This window comes from Rhipicephalus microplus, chromosome 10, assembly GCF_043290135.1.
Source record: "Rhipicephalus microplus isolate Deutch F79 chromosome 10, USDA_Rmic, whole genome shotgun sequence".
Taxonomy (NCBI): domain Eukaryota; kingdom Metazoa; phylum Arthropoda; class Arachnida; order Ixodida; family Ixodidae; genus Rhipicephalus; species Rhipicephalus microplus.
Genome location: NC_134709.1, coordinates 89,815,471 through 89,837,401, shown reverse-complemented (window position 1 = coordinate 89,837,401; position 21,931 = coordinate 89,815,471). Strand labels below are relative to the sequence as shown.

The following is a 21,931-nucleotide window of genomic DNA, read 5'->3' as shown; positions in this document are numbered from 1 at the left end:
TGGGCAGGCCTCCAGACACTGGGTAGCAAGAATTTCAAAATTAAAAGTTAAACAGACTTATTGTCTGGCTACCTGGTGTAGAGAGCATTAATAGTGCACACCATGAATACGGAAAATGTCTTTTTTGGGGTGCCTCAAAATTGTGTCAGTGTTTTGAATAGATTGTTTTTGTGCTTTATGCCATTTTTTTGAGAAATGGGGGCTTCTATATGCTGGTCCCTCTGTACGTTTTGGGGGGCTTCTATGTGCTGGTCCCTCTGTACGGTGTTGATATGCAGCAGTTTGTTCATCACTCCTTTTTATAATTTTTGTCAATGGTGGTACTTGGGAAATGAGGGATGCTTGCGTGTGGTCACATGGAGCTTAATTGTTTTTCGAATGTTCTTTTTTTAAACCTTTGCAGCGTGGATCGGACGAGCTGCTGACGCAGACCAACGCCGTGAGCAATGGCACCATCATGAGCCCACAGAACAACCACAGTGATAACAACAATGATGCCAAAAAGGTGTGCTTTGTTTCTTACTTGGCGGAGTACTGGCACAAAGTTTTCGAAGGCGAGATAACTTATTATGCAAATCTATGTGGACACACAGATATTTTCTAGAAAATATCGGTGGTATATACACACTTGAAGGTTGTTGGGTCTCGATGTGGAGAGCACCACGCTCTTGGAGTGAATGGACACGGTAGACACGGTCAGAACAAACCAAACAACTCGCACATTTAACTGCTTTTAGAACGGCAGTATTGTAAGCCAAATAATTATACATCAGTTGTACTCAAACACGCTAAAACAGCCTCACACATAATTGCGCAACACTCAAAAGTATAACAAACACAAGGTGGCAGCGCCAACGCTTGACTCTCCACAAGGGCCCCTAGCAGATCGCCCACAGTGGTTTGCACTGGGGACCCACGCGAGAGTCAATCGTTCGCGCCAACTGCCACGCTCCAGACAGCCTAGTTCAACTCTCTCGTGCCGCCACCAAGACCTTCCGCCAGGCATCGCCACCGTCGTTACCGATCTAACCATAATGACTATGGCGATGATTAACGCTCGCGAGCACGCCACCTACCGCTCGGTAGTTACTCTAAACGCGGCCTATGCGCGAAACACAACTGCATGTCGCGCAACTGAGCAGTGGAGAATGGTGTGCACGCATATGTTCATTAAGCCAAAGGAGAGCTTGCGAAATTGCTACATTGTATTAAACAAGTGCGGCTAGTTTGCAATGCTCGGAAAGCCTGACTGGTCTTGCAAAAGTCTTGCTCTCCGAGCAAGACTTGTTTGCCTACGATCCATAATAGTTAAAGCAGTACTGATATGAACCAATTTGAAATGTTTTTGAATTGTGGCTCTAACTAAAAACACTACTGTGAAGAACCCTAAAAAGAGCATTGTGGTTTTTGGGAATGCATCGAATACATTTCTTGGGGACCTTCGACTAAAAATTTTGGTCTGTCTGTCTGTACATTTGTCTGTTTGTTTGCCCTAGCGATACTTCAAAGGGCCAACTTCACCCGCAGCGCCCACCAATATTGCTCAAGGTATAGCGTTCATAGTTGTGGGATTGTCAATTAAAAAAGCAAACATTGCGCATATCTGAGAAGCCATAATAACATGTCTGTTTTGTATGTCTGCCTTTATATTATAAGAGGCACACACAAGTAATTCTAAGGACTGTAGCGTTTAACGCGCTGCGCTGACAGTGTAATGCGATGCTCAAGAAGGTGTTTCTAACTCTTTGCTACGACGGCACGGTGGTGGCGCCTGCACGTCGCTTTCCTTTCTACACCTTATCACCTCCGAGACTGGCGCGCATCTTTCTCCGCGGTCGTGCACGTCTTTGTTTTCGAAGATAACGGCCAGATGGTGCTCGTGCCTAACGTGCCTAGATGCGCTTGTTCGCCTCCGTTACATGCGCGTGGCACTGTAACGCAGCGCCTTCAGAATAGCATTCACCGATTTTCTTGCGCGGAACATCAAATAAACGTTTTGTTCACTGTCTCCAGATGCAAGACTATCGTCTTTCAACGACATTTACAGTGTAACATGTTGATTCGGGCCAATTTTAATACTGCTAGCTTAAACAAACGTTTTTGGTTATACCATCCCCTTCACTTCTTTTGGCATCACTGTCTGTTATCTATCGTTAATATTGTGTCGAACAGGGAAACTGAGCCCTTAAATTTACGCTTCTTTCCTTCATTCTCAGTGTTTGATGATGTGTTGTTCAATTTCTGATGATGGGGGTTCAGGCACCACTCTTAAACTGCTTTGTGTTACGGCAGGTGAAGCTGGACACCGGCGGCAAAGGGGTGGTCGGAGCGGGCAAGCCCTCGCGGGTGGTGCACATCCGGAACATCCCGAATGATGCGTCGGACACGGACATTGTGCACCTGGGCGTGCCTTTTGGCAAGGTGACCAACGTGCTCCAGCTCAAGGGCAAGAACCAGGCGTTCCTCGAGATGGCCGATGAGAACTCGGCTGTAGCCATGGTCGACTACTTCGCCAAGGCCTCGCCGACCGTGCGTGGCCGGATGGTCTACGTCCAGTTCTCGAACCACCGTGAGCTCAAGACGGACAACGTCCATGGTGGTCTGGTCAGTCCTGCTGAATTATCTCCTAAATTACAGAGGTGGTGCTAGTGTCGAATTAATAGTTACGACATCAGTTTGTTCATGAATTTTACATATAATTGGTTACAACCTAACGGTGAGTTCCAATGTTGGATGAAGATTGGCCCAAGAACCCTATGCTGGAGCACTCTCTGGGAGGAAAGGGAAGGAGGGGCGCTCTAGCACTTGCTGCATGCTTCTTTTGCGTGCCGCTGGTGCACAGGCCTGCAAAATGGCTACCCTGCCGCTATCGCTCCTCGCACATGACATCAGGTTCATGCCTCACATACTTTTGCTTATGTTTGTATAAGTCGCATAACACTAAAGCTAAATGTTTTATATAGGTTTGGTTCACTTTGCGAAATGTCAAGTGCTGTTTTAAGAGTATAGTTGCCTTTCTTTTTTTAGCTGTTTAGGACTTGCAAAGTGGTCCGGGCTACTCATTGTTACATCATTAATATATATATTTATGTATCTTTATGCAAGTGAAATAACTCCACGCAGGATGTTTTGAATGTATTTGAGTCACTTCAAGCCTATGTTGAACTTTCGACCACTTTTGTGAGCTTTGTGTGTTGTGATCTTGAGAAGTTATTAAGACGAAATGTTGTTGTCATGATTGTGATATCTATTTATTTATTGTAAGCGCAATAAGATGACTCACTTTTGATAATTTTATTGAAGAAATTTGCAACTTTGCATACCCCTTTGAGTTCCTGAAAAACTTGCGGCAGGTCCTGGAAAGTCCTTGATTACGCTTAAAGTTTCTCCTTGGAAACCTGTATGAACTCTGCACTGTTTTGTCATTTATTCAGATTTTTGTTCAGTATTTGTTGCACAAGTATGCAGTATTCGTAGCACGAGGATGCAGGTGCAGTACTTGTGTGTTCAAACGCGACATCAAATCCAAACGTACGACTGGTACACAGAATAGCTCGAGGTAGCTATGTCGTGTCAATGCCAAATCCTGTCTCTAAAGATAGTGTTCACCCTGATGTAAGCATTCCAGTCGAACACACATCCATATGATACCAAGTAATAACGGTGAAAGCAAAAGTGCCTGCGTTACATCGCCCTAAATGGTCTCGTTTTGGAAGGAGTTCTGTGCGAATTCCTGGCCACGGTGGCTGAATTTCAAAAGGTCAATAGCAGCAGTGCCTGTGTACTTTAACTGTGTGTTGAAATACCTCATGCAGCCATAATTTAATCAGGGGACCTTGAAAAAGTACCGGCTTTGTAGTCGCATTGAGGTTTTGGCCTGTGAGGTTTTGGCCACAGAATGAAATTTAAAAATCAGCCGTGGGGAGTAGTTGGAGTGTTGTCGCAACTGGTGTGCCTTTGGGAGCTCTGGTTTCGGGCAACCTGGGGTGTTAGTGCCCAGTAATGGCGATTGATCCCTTCTTCGGCGATTCTGCAGGCCAACCAAGGAGGCGAAGGTGGTGGTGCTAACACGGTGCTGCGTGTCGTAGTAGACAACCAGATCTACCCAGTTACACTGGACCTGCTACATGGCATCTTCAGCAGGGCAGGGAAGGTCCTCAAGATCGTTACTTTCACGAAGAGTAGTGAGTACCTTTTTGTCATGGCTCGTCTCTACAATTCATGCCAGTTCAAGCTTAACCAGTCTTGGATGCGTGGAGGGTACCATGAATGACTACTACTACTACTACTACTACTACTACTACTACTACTACTACTACTACTACTACTACTACTACTACTGCTGGTGCTACTGCTGGTGCTGCTGCTGGTGCTGCTGCGGCTGCAGCAAAAAAAAAAAAAAAGCTTAATTCGAAATCTGAGGGAACTGAAAACTTTTTTTGAATTAAGTAGAGTTCGAATTAGCAGGCCGGTGCTAGAATGAAAATCTTGGCACACTGCATAGACAGAAACCAAAAACGTACTAAGCGCTCACTTGTGACAGCAGCGGACAGAAATAATTGATCAGTCAGTGGGACACCAGAAACAAGCACTTTTATTTTCATGGCAGCGTTAACAAAATCAAAATTAAAAGGAGTCTGCAATTTTCCTGAGTGTCTTCTGTCGCAACCGCATGGGCATTGTTCATAGCTTGCCGAAGAGCTCTGGTGCTGCTTCTGAATTCTCATCTGCTGACTAATGCTGCTGTTCCACACTGCCGGGACCAGGGTGTCAGTTTGAATTCAAGCAAGCTTTTACAGGACTACCGTTACTGCACTGGCTGCCACTAATTCTCAGTCTGCGCTTTTATATTTTGGTAGGCTCTAATGCATCCAGAACTCTACTTCCATGTCGCAACTGTAAAACCATTCTTCCATGACATGTCGCTAACTGGCATTCGCATACCTGTCAAGTCGCCTGGATTGGCCGGGAGACTCCCGGATTTGGACCGTTTTTTTCGGTTGTACGGTTGTCATGAAAATCTCCCGTACATCAATTTCTGTGCGTGATCTGGCTGCATTGTCAAAAAAAAAAAAAAGCAGCTCAATCTGCTCGAAAGGCGTTCATGTAAACGTACAGTATAATCAGTGATGCGAAACCGCGGCAGATACGAATTTTTGAAATTTCCCAGCCAAATTTTACTATGTACATCAGTTCTCAATTCGAATGTTCCAAACACATTTCCCAATTGTACATTAGGCCCCAATTCGAATGTTCTCAATACATTTCCTAATCGCGGCGGATGATATGAACGTTGGTACGGAAATTGTCGAACGAGGACCGAGAGCAGCGTACTCGCTTCGAAAGTATGCTTGCGACCCGCGAAGTGCTGTCTTCTACAGTGCGTGTGATTGTCGTTGCCACAATCGTTGTGGACGAAACTGTGGTCGCTCTTGACACGATCATGTATGGCGACGACGTTGCCGACAGAACCCCCGAAAGTGTGCCCTCAACCAGTGAAAGCAACGCTGCTTTCCGCAAACTCTGTGGACTAAACTGTGGCAGATGCTATCGTAGATGGCATAAAACGACTTTGTTTTTAGCACGCCTGCGCAGCCAAACACACGGGGATTGTAAAATGAACGCAACCGCCGCACACAAAAGCGTGGTCGCGGCGACGCGATAGTGATCTACGAGCCCCGAGGGCATGCAGCAGTAAGTTGAAGGCAGTAAATACGTAAAAAAAAAAGTTAGTTTTGCCACAAGGGCGAAGAAATAAGTGTGACAGCAACTTAAAATGTAACGCTAAGAACGGCAAGCAAATCGAAACGTGCAGCGCGCTGCTCCCACACAAATTCTGCACGAATGCAATACTCGCAGGACGAGAGCGAACTAACAGCGTTTACCGATTGATCCTAACGACACGTAACGCGCTGTTTAAACCAAAACGATGCACGATACGAAATCGCAGCTACAGATGAGTACAAACTAACAAGTGCCCCAGTTGTTATACATCGCTGTGTATGAGAAGCAGGCTGTTTTCGCAAAAAGGGCCTTGTGCAGAGACCACACGTGACCTTTGTGGGCCCGGCAACTAACGCTTTTCTTTCAGTGAAAGCCGAAGGTGCACGATTCTCCCGCCACAGGATAAGCGTTTGCGCACAGGTATCTACCCCCCCCCCCCCCCCCCCCGCCTCTACGGGGCCGGGGCAAAGTACAATTGAGAAATAAGCAGGCATCCATCGGTGGCTTATTTTTACATATACGGTGAAGGAAACCTGCGATGGCGACGGCAAAAAAAAAAAAAAAACAGCCTGGACTGTCCATATAAAATAAAAAGGGGCCAAACACGTTTTGGCATTCTAGTCAAAAGAGTCTAGTAGTGAGGAAAGCTTTGACCCGCGCTTTTGCAGCAGCCAGCTGTGCGGTCCGGTCCATTCACGTGTCCCCCAGGAAGACACACGCAAGTTGTTTTGACTGAAAAAGATTCTGCTAGTTGTGTTGATCGTTTGAGACTCGCGCCTTTGTGAAACTCTACCCGCGTGTGTTGTTCCGCCACTCCTAGCCGCTACAAGACCGCAACGCTAATGCTGGCGCTTGGGATTGAGACCTCCCTCCCACCCCCTTTGTTTTTCGGCATGTTTCTTCATCTTTGTTTTTTTTTTTTGTGCCCCCCCCCCCCTTTTTTTTTGCCGAAATCTCCCAGATTCAGAATCCTTGAAGTTGGCAGGTATGCATTCGGAGCTCGCCTAAGTGCTCATATAAACCGGTCATGTTAACTTTTCATACAGCCTTGCAGCTTGACTATGCAGTTAGCCGTACACAGTGGAGCTGATTGTGTCTGCACTGCAATAGCTGTCTCTCTCTTTCAGATTCATTCCAAGCCCTCATTCAGTTCAGCGATGTCATGGGTGCCCAGGCAGCAAAGCTGGTACGTGTGGTTCGTCTCGTCTTGCAAATAAAATAAGATAAATAAACAAATCCCTTGTGCATTACCTCAACCTGGACAAAGGGCATTACACCTGTTTCAATACGGCAGCTCGTGCAATCATTCTTTTCTCCACTGCAGGCGTTGGATGGGCAGAGCATCTACAATGCTTGCTGCACATTGCGCATAGAGTATTCCAAGTTGACCAATCTCAATGTTAAGTACAACAACGACAAGAGCCGCGACTTCACAAACCCCACCTTGCCCACTGGGGACCCCACCCTCGACATTGGATTGGCAGGTGAGGAGGCATTGTTTGCCGACCTTTTTTTAATGTTCTTGCAGCTGACTCTAAGACACTGCATTCTCGTGATGCATTGTGACTAGGGAGAAGTCGGTGGTGGTGCTCTAGTTGTGATTTTAAACTGACTTTTTAATGTACGTTACCACAAGAATTCTGTCGCATGAAACGTCTGAAAACCTTTCATTTGCGGCTGAGATATGTCTGAAAAGAGCTGTGGACCTATAATGTAGCATGGAATAGGGAGTAATAGTCTACGTTCGTTGTTCTTGATAGGTTGTTTTGATGTATATGCGTCAAAACCCGCACTGTGAACTGCGTAAGCTGCACTGGCACTGTAAAAAAAAAAAACGGAATGGTACTTCGTATGTCATTATATGCTGTAGGTTTTGCTTTTTCTAGTGCAACGTGTTTTTCTGTCCTTCAGAAAGCATTGGAATGACCACATTAACTTACGAATAACACAGACCAGAACACAGAGTTCTTTTTCTTTGGCAAAATATAAAAAATTGCTGTGTGCTGCATTCTTATAGTGTTGAGTAGCACTAACTTTTTTTTGTAACATAATGCTTCTTTGGTAAAGTGAATGTGACAACCTAAAAATTTTCTGCGCTTAAGACAAGACGCTTTGCTGTTCTGCTGCAACGTCACATTGTGCTGCCTTTTGTTTTGCTTTCATTGTCTTTTCGTTTTGGTTCCACTGAACCATTGTCTTGTTTCGATTTTTACTGTGTTTGATGCGTGGCAGTGAGTAGGACAAAGTTTTTAAGTGTGTGGATATATGTTGGTGTCTATGTAATTCTAGTTAGTTAGACAAGACTGCTTCTTCTAGTTGTCGAAGCTCAGCATTGAAAATGTCAGCACAACATTGACGGCGAGTGTGCCAAAAACTGTACATGCATCACTTATTTTTTATGGGCTTACGATTGCCACCTGGCTGCTAATTACTTCACACTTCATTTGCACTCACTTGAGGGACGGGATTGGTGTCTGGAATATACAAATTCAGTCATGAAGCAATTAAGTTCAGCCGAGCTTTCTGGATTCACTATACTATGTAGGCCTACGCTGGTCAATACGTGATCATTATGAATTAACTGTAGTGCAGATATATTTTTACATTTTTTGGAAGATTTAAAATGGTCCTTTCTCTCAAGATTTTCACCTTGGGCTCCTGCCACAATGAATGGCATTTTGACAATCTAAAGTTTCGTAAGACAGAACTAGCTTTGTCCTGCTCACATGAAATTGCTGCACTCTTTTTTGGTTGAGTATGTATAGAGTCCTGTGTCCCTGTTTATGTGTTGTCTGGTGTTCAAATTTAATTTGCGGTCGAAGAGATGCGGGATGTGGGAGCAGGTGGTGGCTCAGGTAGGCGAGCGTTCGTTTACACGTCTAACCTTCCCGATGTTGAAGCGTGTCAATTAGCCACTCCCAAGGCTGTGGAATGCGCGTTGTGAATTGTTTCTTTTTTTTAATTTGCCTGTTTTAGGGCCATTTACTCTTCTAATAGCTATTGACGTGGTGCCTTCTTATTGGCCTTCAACACAGTTACGTGGCAACACAGCTATTGCCCCTCCAGAGAATCGACGAAATTATTCTAATTGTTTGTGTAGTTAGAGTGCTAGAAGAGGTGCTCCAGCTTTAATAAGTACAGTAGGTCCTAAATGCATTGCCTAACATGTGGTTCGTGCTAGGCTAGGGGGCTGTGGTATGAATGAGCTGCAGCAGCTCAGATAATTTGCCTTGAAGCTAGGGGGCCATGGAACTGAAAGCACGGGAAGCGCTGTTGGCTTCGCGTGCAGAGTTGTAGGAGAATCTATTGGCCATACTTGAAGACTTCAAGATAAAAACCAGCTTAGGGACGCGTACACAAGAAGAGAATACTCGTGCGTCTATCGCCCTCTCTTCTTGTTTACACGTCCCTAAGGTGGTTTTTTCTGTTTCTTCAAGTATTGATTGGCTTAACTTAGTGCAAAACATCTGAGCAATAAAGCACAAGTCGTTTTTTGTTGTCAGCATTGTTATTCTCTTCAGATTTTAATGGTAATGTCTTATTTCCTTGCATTTGTAGTAGCCGATGCCAGTGACGATTGGAGTCTTATACGTTCCTCTCTCATACCATGTATTGCACGATACCTATAACAGGAGGTGACAATTTGTTACTAAAGGAAACAGCATTAGTTCAGCATATTAAGCCAGTTTGTGGTGTCTATGCAAGTAGTTGTGCATTTTAGGAAACATCTAAATGCTGGCGCTATAACATTTCAACTCGTCAGTATTCTATGGCACTAACTCTATCTCGGCAAGCCAGAACATGCATATTGCATACAAAAGTCATTAAAACACATCTGTTGTGGTGGTTCACAGTGTTCTGGTTGAAAATTCAGGTACCCTTGCTAATCGGCATTTTATGTGCCAAATTGTAGCACAGGGTAGGTCTGCGTACCTGAGACGATTGAAAAGTCCGAGATTGTGAATTTGGTATAGCCTTGCGGGTCGGCAGAGTAGAACTAAAGGTGAAAAGTCTTCATGAAGACCTGGATTCAAATTATTTCGACATAACGACAGCAACTAAAAGGAATCGAAGTGTTCAGCTTATTGGTTTGGTCTGTATCAAATGGTCGTGGTGGAGCACTTGTGTGCCGTACTTTAGCCCACGTTGTATCCTTTCAAATTGAGAATAGTAACTATGAAATCTCATGGCTCATCATGCTCTCACCTTGTTTCTTAAAAGCGGTCTCCAAGATGTGTAGGCAGGGAAGGAAAAGTTGTGGGAAAGCATTTTGTTTGTTTGGTTGGCACCAGCCCCTCCCACACCCCCTCTCCGCTCCACCGCCAGCACTACGAAATGAGGCAGTGCATGTTGTTGAAGTGCCCTCTCTCTCAATAAAGAGAGAAAAAAAATATAAATGCCATCACCTACCTCTCCTCATTGCCCCCCTTCCCTCTCCTCTTTTTGTAAATTGGCACGGGAACAAAAGGTTCGTTGGGTATACTGGCGTCCCCGTTTGCTGCCGCCGGCCCGGGCCTGACCTCCCCACTAACCGCTGCCTATGCCGCCAGCGCCACAGCAGGTAGGAGCCTCTGCCTCCAAAACCTCCTCGCTTCCCTCCCTTCTCTCTCGTGCACTGTTTTGTTATGTTATGTCTTCTCTCCCCCTTTTCTTTTTGCTGCTGCTTTTGCTGCTGCTCATTCTGCCAAGCCTCGATCGCTTCGTAAAAGTACTAGCACCACGTAAAGCTCTCAGGGTCGTGCCTGCAGAGGGAGTTTTGGTTCCTCTAGAGTGGGCTCACAAGTGTGCATATTGTCATTGTGTTTGTGTTGAGGTTTTCCGGTGGGCTTGGGACTTGTTTTAATGCCTTGCTGAAGAAAGACCGAGGAGAAGTCTCTTGGCGATAATTGTTAATGGGAGTGTCTAGCAATGTTCATTTTTTCTCCCCAGCTGTAGTTGGTCACTGCTTGGTTAAAAGGTGTTTCTCATCTCTGTATTATCGTCAGCAATGTGCCCTGTTTCCTCGATTGAGAAGTGATACTACAGGATCATATGAGATTTGGGTAAGGAGAAAGTCAACAGTGGCCATACTACGGGTGCCTTGAGCTGGTACCAACATTTTTCACAGTGAACATTTCCTTGCCAACTGCAGATCTTGCTCTCAAGAAGGCGACTCTGCCAAAATTTACACCCAGTTCGAAACATCTATTCCTAAACCAGTGCTGCTATAGTACTATAACAAAATAAGTCATTCTAGCCCAAGGTATGAATAGCCTTGATTTAAAATCTATTGTTGTGGGACTGTGTAGTACAGTTCACTGGAGAAGGCCTTCAGAGATTACTCAGTTTGTCAGAGGCTAAAGGACTGTTAAAATTAAGTTAATACTTACATAAAATTGAAAGTTGGAAAAAAAAAGCCATCTCAAAGGTCACGCTTGAAGGCATTCTTCTGCCAATTAAGACCTTGTGAAGTGGAATTTGATGTTTTTGAATTTTGATTGAAGCTGTGGCATTTAATGCATAAGTTTTCATAGTATGTTTGACAGGCTGGATTCATTTGCAATATGAGATAAGGGAAGCAAGTGTGAAAAAAATGTGAATAAAAAAACAAATGCGAGACATGCAAGAACTTTTTTCCACGGTCAGTTTCAGGTATAAAAGAAGCACAAAGGAATGCATAAGTAAAGATGTGGATTATGGGCTCAGGACCTTACTTAGCCTTTGTGTTACTTAATGGCTATGTTGCTGTGCCACTAAGCAGGAGAACATTTATCTGATTCTTTGCCTAAGCAGCCCTTTTTAGTGAAGACACATCATTAGAAAGTAATGTTATTTTCTCGGAAGATGTAGCTAATCAATTTGCCCCACTACTCAGCCTTGTTGCAGTTCCCGCTGCCACACAGTAGTAATTCTTGTGGATTTTCACTTAAGTTCTTGTTGTAAGTGGTTTTTTTCTTCTCGCAAGTTTCTTAACAGCTTTGCCACAGCCCTTTTTCATCTAAGGTTGTGAGTTTGGAAAATGTTAATAAGAAAATTGGAAACTTGCAATAGTGGTGCGGGGTAGACTAACAGCAGCGGAGCTTATGGTCAACCTAGATTATGAGCACATGCTTAATTAACAAGGTTAATTTGCAGTGTTCAGTAGCTTTGTCCTGATTAATATATTGAATAACATGTCTTAATTAGCCATGTTCTCTCAGTGTGTTGCTGTCTCCTTCTCTCCTCTTTTCCACTTATCTGTTTTGTGCCTCTCTCGTGCTTGTTCAGAAGGCACATGCATTGAAGAAGTGCCTACATTGCACAGGATACATCACCAAGAGCAAACTGTATTTATTTATAGTTATTTCTGAGATAAAGACGAGGACAAAGATAGCAAGCCTTCCGGGTTACTATGTTTAGGACAAAGATAGCAAGCCTTCCGGGTTACTATGTTTGAAGTGATAGGCGCAACTTACCATTCTGTCCTCTCGGAACGCTGGAACGAAAAGCTTAAAACAGCTCTGTTGCTAAATTGGGAGTGGCCGAAAAGACAGAAAACATTGCCAGTCTAAGGCCCATGGGCCCATGTGCTGAGCTCCTAAAGGCTCACAAGTTCATAACCATTTATTCAGGGCAGCATTTCTGTGTCTCTTCTAATCTCTTTTGAGTGTGATCAACTGTCCTTGGTCCTCCTCTGGTGGCTGTGGAAGTTGTGAACATGTTTTAACTTTACTTTGAACTGTATTAACCACAGGTATGAAGGTTTTCTTTTTTTTTAATTCAGGCTGCATGTTTGTAATTTGTGATACTTTCTACGAAATAAAAGTGCATTGCATGTTTCTAGTGCAAGATGAGATGCGTGTTAAAAATGCGCCGTATTTTTACGTGCCTTGGTTCTTTAATTGTATGACATGCTGCGGTAGTCACAAGCAAAAGTGATGTGGTGAAGTATGTTCGTTTCGGAAACATTCCAGTCTGCATATTCATCACGCAGCTCTGGATCTGCGACATCTTTCCCGTAGCAGTTGTCTCAGTTGCTTACTTGAAGGGCAACAAAGTGCAACTGATTCAGTTTGGATGTATAATTTTATTGTAATTCATTTGTTGCGAAATTCTTCATGACAGATTAATAAATACAGAAGTTGATTGTTCAAGCTTTGTTTCTAGCAATGTGTACTGTTCATGATTAAATATATTGTACAGGTAAATGGCTTGTCTTTACTGCCTCATGATGCCTGCTAACACTTCTCTCAAGCACTGTACTTATGGTAGCAAATAGGAGCAGTGAGTATTTCTTAATATTCATAGTTTAAACCACTCCAACTGAATTGTGAAACGTGGTAACTTTGGTAGGACATAATTGAATACACGAATGGTAGGACATAATTGAATACACGAACAGCGCAACGGACAGGTCCCTGTCCTTCCTCAGTACTCGTCCATTGCGCTGTTTTTATATTCAACTGAAACGTGGTAGAGAGTGTATTTGTGGTAGTTTGGTTTTGTTGCGCCTACGCTGCAGTAGCAGTGTTTACACTTAGTCTCTGTGATGTGTCGTGCTTCTGCGGTTTTGTCCGGTTGTTTTCTCTGGCTTCTTCTCACGCTGTGTCTTGGAACTCTTCTTTCTCCTCTCCTCTACTCCTTTTCCTTACCACTTCCTCAACCATTTGTAACGCTGCTTGTTTTAAAAACACTGCCGCAGGGGATCAGTTTGACAAGAAGCAGGGTAGGTTGCTCTGGGCCGTCTCCTTGCAGTGACTTGTAGAATTTTCTTCCTTCTTCTTTTGCTCTTGACACACTTCTTGCACCCAGACCTTGATTGCTTTCTGGAAGTGGCTTGGTTTGGTAGTGTGTGTGTGTGTGTGTGTTTTTGGCGGGGGGGGGGGGGGGGGATTATTTTTAAGATTGTGCTGGCAATGCCGATTCAAAGGGACCCTAAAGAGGAAAATGATTTTTATTGTATTAGTAAATTACTTTTTCACAATAACAAGATTCCATGCTTGCTGCATGGAAAAGATGGGGATGGTAATGCTACCTTAAAGTTATCACACCGATTACCGTGGCATCATAAATTATGACTGCGTCTGCGAGGGACTACATCATTCATGATTGTTGAAAGTGAACTGCATTGTGCTTTCAGGGGGACAAAGGCTTCACATATGGATTTTTATGAAGTTTTGTTGAGCAAATACCATCAAAATATGAAAAATACGGTTAAAAATGCTCGGTGTCGGAGCCGGAAATTCAGACGCGAAATTTAAAAGTGAAAATTCCAGCTCGAACTTTTTCTTTATGATAAACAAATTTTTGAGTTTACTAATATCAAGAGTTTTCACAGTAAAATTTAGCAATCTAAACGAATTCGTTGTTTCACTTTGGTGTCTCTTTGAAAGCAGAGGTTCGTCATTGTTTGCGGAGGCAATCCATTCTTCTGCATTTCTAGGTTGTACTAAACTAATAGATTGAGTGAAGAAGTGTGTGTTAACGAAGTGTTTACGAATTGGACTTTGGTCTCTCGTTATCATTTGGACAACCGAGCATGGTTAATGGGGCGACGTTTGAGAATCCGCACTGCGCTATTTTGCGCAGTGCGGATTCTCAAACGGTGCGGGGGCTAAATTGTGTCAGTTGGCCGACAATAGCACTGAGGCTTTTCTGTAGCATGTTAATAGTTTGTGCTGCTGGAACTTGATGTTAGGCTGAAGAACAGCACACTACCCCGGCTGTGATGTTAAGCACAAATTTGCAATTTGTGTGCCGTTGCAGCTGTGACATTTCAGAAGTTACTCGTGTCGAAACGAAAAGGCTTCCGTGGAACAAGTGAGGAGTCATTGTGGAAGAACTTAATGGCATTACAATGCACAGATAGTTCTTAACACATCTCGGTGGCACTGTGCCAGAGAAACTAGTTCCATGCACAATAGAGGGCGATTTGATGGGTTAAATCTTTGTATGCTGTGCTGTCTATTGTTGCTCGCACTGAGGCTTTTCTGTAGCATGTTAATAGTTTGTGCTGTTGGAACTTGATGTTAGGCTGAAGAACAGCCCACTACCCCGGCTGTGATGTTAAGCACAAATTTGCAATTTGTGTGCCATTGCAGCTGTGACATTTCAGAAGTTACTCATGTCGAAACGAAAAGGCTTCCGTGGAACAAGTGAGGAGTCATTGTGGAAGAACTTAATGGCATTACAATGCACAGATAGTTCTTAACACATCTCGGTGGCACTGTGCCAGAGAAACTAGTTCCATGCACAATAGAGGGCGATTTGATGGGTTAAATCTTTGTATGCTGTGCTGTCTATTGCCGCTGTCGCTTCTGCTTGTTCTACCGCTTTGTCAGATTTATCGTTCTAGTTTCAGTGCCTTGCCAGCCATCTGTGTTTGTGCGTCTTGTGTACTAAATGACTGATATTTGTGATAACTGTTGGCTGCTTTGAACTCTGTGATACCATCGCATGGGCAGTTGCCAGCTCGCAATGTCAGCCTTGAGGCGTAGGTAAATTGGCACAGTAAATGTTGTTCTGTTTCTGTTTATTAATATTACGTTAATCTAGGCTTGAAAGCTTTTGGTGCAAACCTTGGAGAGTCAGCCCATAGCCAGACATCTTTTGGGGGGAGGCGGGCACTTATTGAAGGCCTTGAAAAACGCCACTTTTTATTATTTGTCCTCATCAAAGCTCCCCCTTCCCCTCCATTCGAATTTCGAGGAGTGGGGAGGGCAGGGCCCCTGGCTATGGACATGACTGAAGCGCGGCTTCATTTTCCATGTTTCACTTGACATCAACTCTTGTTGTAGCAACAGCCAGCAGGTTTTTTTTTTTTCTTCTTATCTTTGCACACACGCTAAATTGACCGTCGTGCGCAAGCCAATAGTTGACACACGCATCCAACGGCTGCGCAGGGCTGCCTCTGGGTGGCTTTGCCCTGTCGCCGTCGGCTCCGTCTGCGGCGACCGCTCTAGGCATGGCCGGTATCCGGCTCCCGGGACAGGCCACCACCAGCAGCGTGCTTCTGGTGTCCAACCTCAATGAACAGGTACGCTCTGATGCTTTTCTCTTTCTGTGATGTCCTTTCCTTCTGTTTTCTATGAATCATCTTCACAGTGTGGCAGTGGGCGTCACTCTGCCGCCCCGCTTGGGCTGTCCTCGCCTCCTTCCTGCATGCTGCATTGCTTTTCCCTTTATTTTGGTTCTGTCTGATTGCCTCTTTAGCTGCAATGAATAAGAAGAAAGTGAAGTAGCTTTTTGCAGTGTTGCTGAATGCCGGGCAGTTGTATTGTTCTTCTGGAAACTAACATTGCGTCACTGTAATGGTAGCATTGTAATATTCGTCTCGCCGGAGCCTAAAAACAGCAGAGCACATTGCAGTTGTAAACCGTAGAGCAGCTCTCGCAGCAAGCTCCAAAGGCAACCAAGAGAGCGAATAGTGGCATAGCCAGGAGATGTCGTTTGAGGGGTTCAACCCCCTGAGACCACGTTTTTACGTTTTGTACGTGAATTTATGTACACAAACACGTGCACTGGATACGTACACGAAGTCCCCCTTGTCCCACAGAAAAAAAAAAAATCAAGTATACTGTTTTTCTATAAACTCCTCTGCACTTTTACAAATGAAAAGCTTTGCCTTGTCTCTGCCTATAATGTATTTCTGAACGCACTCATAAATATATTACCAACACGTTCCTCTTGTCAAATACTGCAAAACTAAATGTACCTCCTCCTTCAAACTTAACTTCTGGCCGTTTTCTTTACTTGCTGTTTTTCTTCTTCTCCTGGGAACTTTTTTTTTGTGCCATTTTTTGCTCATGAGCCAACTTTGCAATTTCTTTCTCTTTGCTTAGCGCGATTTCACATTCTCCTGCTTTTTTTTTTGTTATTCACGTTTCCAATTTCAGCGAACGTCTTAATTGGCATTTTTTCTTTCTCGCTATTTGGTTTCTTAGTTTGTGTATTAGTTGCTTAGAATAAGATTTTAGCTTGCCCATACGCTTTTCACGTTACCATGTTACCGATACCAGATCTGCTCATGCTCACCTTTCTGGAACATAAACTACTCAGCCGAATACCCTTTACGTTTGGGGCCATGCCTCGTGAATTTTGTGGCTCACAGTCAGATCGGCTTTACCGAGACTGCAGCTGTCGAGTCAAAACTGATACCATGTTTGAACAGGGTTAACGTGATGGGATGGATAGGTGGTCATCTGGTGGGGCTGAGATTAACCAGACAAGCATAAAAGTTATTGCAGAGACATGGCGCATTCTGCTTCTCTGTACTGAATTTCTTGCTTTGGCGTAATTTCGAATCGGTTGCATTTTTAATATTTTTTTCTTTAACAATACTTAGTGAAAAATAAACGTGTAAAATATTATTGAGAACAAACGTGCATAGTTGTAGTCTCAAGAAGCGTCGCAAGATTTCATTACCATTGGCCGGTAACCTAGTTAGAAGAATCATCACTTAGTGGTTTACACAAACGTAATTGAATATGTTGATGTATGGGGAGCTAGAACAAGAGCTTATGCTAATGCAGTTTGGTGTTCCGGTAACACGGTAATGTTAAGGATCACTTGAACACTTATATCGATTTATTCGTATTAGGAGCTGGAATTTTGCCCGAACATGTATTTCAGTAGTGCGGTAATATTGAAAAGTATACGGACATATAACACTAATATGTGTGCATTTACATATATGGTGAGCTAAAACTGTATAAACCTGCGTTTTGACATCATGATAAACTCAGTTCGGTACTCCTGGAGTATGGCAACGATAAATGTTTTCTGGACATGTAAGTAACCATGTGCATTTGCTTACATAAAAAAATGCTTATGTATAAAAAGCTAAAACTGCTAAAACATGCATTACGGTAACATGGTAAAGGCAATTCAGTGCACGTGTAAAATGTCGGCGTGTAAAAGCATGTTGGCAAGTTAGAAGCCTCTGTTAGCAGCCAAATTGGGGTGCCGGTTGTTTTGTGGCACTAAGCTGGAGCAGCCAAACACGTCGTTGAAGTAAATGAATTTATTGTTGTTGCTGGTGCCTATGTCGCGTGCCTTCCTTTGCGTTATAGCCGTTATAGTGATACTTTGTAATGGGGAGTAGCTAGTTGCTAAAAATAAACGCGAGTAAGCCAGATGACAGTTATTGTGTTACGTGGCAGAAATTTTGCGAGGGCACTCTAAAGGTCCCAGCGTGGCATGCTGCGTAGGTTATGGTTCTGTCTCAGTTGCATTTTTGCTAAGCCTTTGTAAAGATGGTAGTATTGGAGCCACATGCAGGTGAGGGAGCAATGCTGACTGGGTTGAGTTCCCGCTTAAGCGAACTTTGGTCGTTTAGAGAGGGCAGATTCAGAATTTAGTAGAATTTGTGCAAGCTAGAGGCCGGGCAGAAATCTTGCATCATTCGTGCGACAGACATGTTTGTGTAGTAGTTGAATGCACGGGGACATTACTGGGGCTGTCAGGAAGAATCGTATCACACAATCAACACCAGTAATCTCTCCGGGCCTATAACGTATTGTTACATGTCACTGGATCACTTATTACAATCCGTAGTGGTGTACTAGATTAAGCTGTGTGAAATACTGTATAAGTTATGGCTGCACCAGTCATTTCTCCTTCGTTGCATCGTGTCTTTCTGCAGTCAGTTTTCGCAGCGGTTGTTCATGACTGTACGGTGTAGAGAGTAGCATGTCGAGGGTGTTGCTTGAACTACCATTGAAACGTGAAGAAAAATTACAGTTGTAAAAACTGTGTTATCCTGTGCTAAGAGCACCTTACTCTGTCATAGTTAGCGTGCAGTCACATAGTGTTGTGTATAGTTACAACAGTTGTCACGCACTGTTATTATATGAGGCACCATAGCAAAAACACAACAATGGTATTGGCGCTTACTGGCGTACCAAATGAAAACGGCGCGTCGCTTTTATTGAGCCAGCACTTCTGTCTGTCTTGTTTAAAGCTCTTTGGTCTTGCCAGATTTTAGTTTGCAATGCACTGCCCCCTCACTTCTAGCTGTTTTTGCTGCACGCCGTGCTATCTAGTGTCATTTCAGCTTTTCTCAAACCGCATGCTTTGAAATTACCGCGGCACTCTCGCTGCCCGCCACTCACCGCTGCCGCCACCGCTTCTGCTGCTGTTTGCCATTAATTGTTTGCCATTAATTGTTTGCCTCGGTTTTCAGTTTTTCTCTCCTTTTTTCTTTTTGTGCTAAGCGTTTGTTTTGTTATTATGCCTTTTTCCAGTTTTTGACCTGTTGTTTTGTTTCTTTTTTTTCTCTCTCACCTACCTTTCTTTCTGATCTCCTCATTTTTAAACAATACTGTCTCTCTGCTGTCTCTTTCTCACTGTTTCTCTCTGTCTGTCTCTTTCTCTATCTCTTGACCCCAACCCCTTTTTACCCCTTTCCACTCTGTCCTCTACCTCTTTTTCTGCCTGCACCACCCTCCCTCTGGCCACTACCCCTTCCTGCAATTAACAAACGTAATGCTTGATATGAACTCCACTTTTCTGACATCCACATATTTACCCTTATTTTGCATGCTGACCTTTCCGCCTTGTGCTTTTGCAATGCACGCACCAATTCTAAATCTCTTCGTACCTGAACCTGTCTTTGCATTTGGTAATTATTTTTTGCCTTTTCTTTTGTTACTGCTTCTGTTTTTTTTTTCAATCATTTCTTGCATTTTTTTTCTGTGCCATCTCAACTGCCTGCTTTCTCGTTTCCTTTTTTGTGTAATGCCTTTTTCACTTCCTTACGGTTCTTTTTTTCATTTACTGCTATTTTCTGTAAAAACTCGCTGAAAACATTCCTTTGCCTTTATTTCGTTTTCTTTTTTTTTTTTCTTCAAACAATCTTGCACAAAACCCGATTCCCCGCCCATGCCGCTCACATCACTAACCTGCCCCTCCTCGTCGATATCATGCACTTTATTTCCTTCACTCTTTTTCCCGTCTCTGAACTCCCTCTCTGCTTCTCTCTCTTCTCTCCTGTATTAAAAAAAACAACAAAATACTCTCGAAAACTGCCCGCACAAACCATGGCTGCTGTTGCCGCCGCCTTCCTGTGGCTGTCGTGCGGTCTCTCTTTGTGGTGGGGAACACTGGCCCGACCACCACCACCGACCGACCACCAACCAACCACCAACCCTTCCTTCGTCCGTGGGTGCCACCTCTGGCCGCACACTACCCTCTTCTGCTGGGCCTTCTCATATGACCTCCTCATCCTCATCCTACGTTTTTAGATGGTCACGCCCGACGCTCTCTTTACCCTTTTTGGTACGTTTTTCTCGTTTTTTATTTCATTCTCTGCGCTCTTTTTTTTTTCACTGCCTCCTTTTTTTTCCCCTTTGAACTGTTGTGTGTATTGTTTCTCTCTTAATTTTCTTTTAAGTTTTTGCACATTCATATTTCTCTGTCTCTTGCCCTTTTGTGCATATTTTACGATTCCATTGAGAGTTCTAGCTGGTGTGTGTGGTACGTTATTGGCGTTCTGGTTTTTGTGGAATACCTGAACAGAAGAAAGCACAAACTTTGCTCATAGTTGTGGTTTAAATCTCTACCGGTGGTGGCTGCTTTGAGACTGCAACATATTACCCAGTGCTCTTGGACAGTGCTTTTTATGCATAATGGAGGGCATTGGCTATCTCCGCTATGAAGCCTCACATAGGTCAGCATTTTAAGATGCTAGAAGCTCTCACGTCAACATTTCAAATATTAGCTGTGAACAGTGTTCTCGCTAGTGTTTCACGAGCCTGAGCTCATTAGCGTACTAGGAGATCCTCCCATTGTCTCCAATATCTCGGCAGTCTCAAAGCACTGCAACAGCACGTCAATGTCGTCTTGCTAAAACATCGCATCGTCCAATAGTCTTTCAAAACGAATTAGTAATCTACCACATTTTTTTTTTATGTAGCAAGAGTTTGTTCCTATATCTTTACTACCTAAAGTCAACCGTTACATTGCGATTGAATATCCAAATTTTGTGTTGCTCTTCCCGGACACAATAAAAAAATCTCCCCTTGCACTACAATCGTGGTCACGTTACAATCGTGTAAATACGGTGTAGTCTGAGTGTGGCATTGCTACAATCGTGGTCACGTTACAATCGTGTAAATACGGTGTAGTCTGAGTGTGGCATTGCTAGATGTCACCACCTTTCTGCTCGCTGCTTCAGTCTTGGTATTCCACTGCAATGAACGCCATAATAGGCTAGAACTCTCCATGTTGGACTGACTTAACCCACACACACACACACTTGCACGCACACACATGTTCCTGTGGCTGGTTTGCGTAGGATATCTTTTGTTCTGGATAGAGACTGTTCTTTTTTACTTCACGAGTAGCTTATTTCGTCTCGTTCTTTACTGTTTTTTTTTTTTTTTCATTTTCTATTACTTCAGGTTAAAAGGACCCTGCAGCGCTTCTTTGCTGTTCTCGTCCTGGACGTAGTGTTACAAAGCTATGAATTAACCTGAACCCTGAATTAACCTGAACTATTCGTTTTTGTTGTTGCAACGCATATAACCAGTAAATGCTAATGTGCACTCAAACCTCGATATAATGAACCCGGATGTAACGAAATATTGGTTATAACAACGTAAATGAAGAGCACTCTTGTAGCGTGCGCAGCGATAATAATATACCTTTATAACGAATATTTGGATATAACAAACCTATTCTTGTGTGAAATGCAGCTTAGTCACGGTGAGGCTTGAGTGCAGAACTGCAGCACCAAGTCGCAGAAGAGCATTGAAGTTGCACAGTGGAAGTACATGTGCGACAGTTACAAAGATTGTAGTTTCTTGGCGGTCGTATGCAGACCAAGGCCTCAGATGTCGGATGGTGTGTTTGGTCTGATTTCGGATGTCACTTTTCACATAGTGGTTGTAAGGAACTTCCAAGAGACCGGCATTCAAAATGAAAGGGGGTTGAGGTTTTGCTACATTTGTTACCATGATTAGAACAGTCTGCATTAATTAAAATGAGGACAAAATGTAATACGGTACTTTTCTTTGTACTGATCGAGATATCTTTTACACGCAGACAGTACTGTCAGCGTCATGAAGCACGATCGACAAGCATTGATAATGGTACAGTGATGCGCTCTGGTTTTGCAGCACAGCGGCTGTCGGGCTGGATGGCGCACACTGCACCACGTTTAATGCTTGCTGTTTGACTTTAATTTAAGGATAACTCATCTTTAAGCAATGGTCATAGTCCCTCATAAGATCTGTGCCATGCGCATGAA

General features: G+C 43.7%; 1 protein-coding gene across 7 annotated transcripts in view; it reads left to right on the top strand.

Moving 5' to 3' along the window:
• heph (polypyrimidine tract-binding protein 1 heph) overlaps window positions 1-21,931 on the top strand; it is a 161,098-nt gene that overhangs the window by 127,798 nt on the left and 11,369 nt on the right. For 6 of the 7 annotated variants that reach the window (XM_037432630.2, XM_037432629.2, XM_075875855.1 and 3 more), the window contains 8 exons: window positions 404-505; window positions 2,293-2,604; window positions 4,037-4,184; window positions 6,852-6,910; window positions 7,049-7,208; window positions 10,193-10,285; window positions 15,585-15,718; window positions 19,926-19,959. In XM_037432630.2, coding sequence (XP_037288527.1) covers window positions 404-505; window positions 2,293-2,604; window positions 4,037-4,184; window positions 6,852-6,910; window positions 7,049-7,208; window positions 10,193-10,285; window positions 15,585-15,718; window positions 19,926-19,959 — 1,042 coding nt within the window. The remainder of the gene's footprint in view (window positions 1-403; window positions 506-2,292; window positions 2,605-4,036; window positions 4,185-6,851; window positions 6,911-7,048; window positions 7,209-10,192; window positions 10,286-15,584; window positions 15,719-19,925; window positions 19,960-21,931) is intronic. The other variant, XM_037432632.2, reaches the window with a different exon arrangement.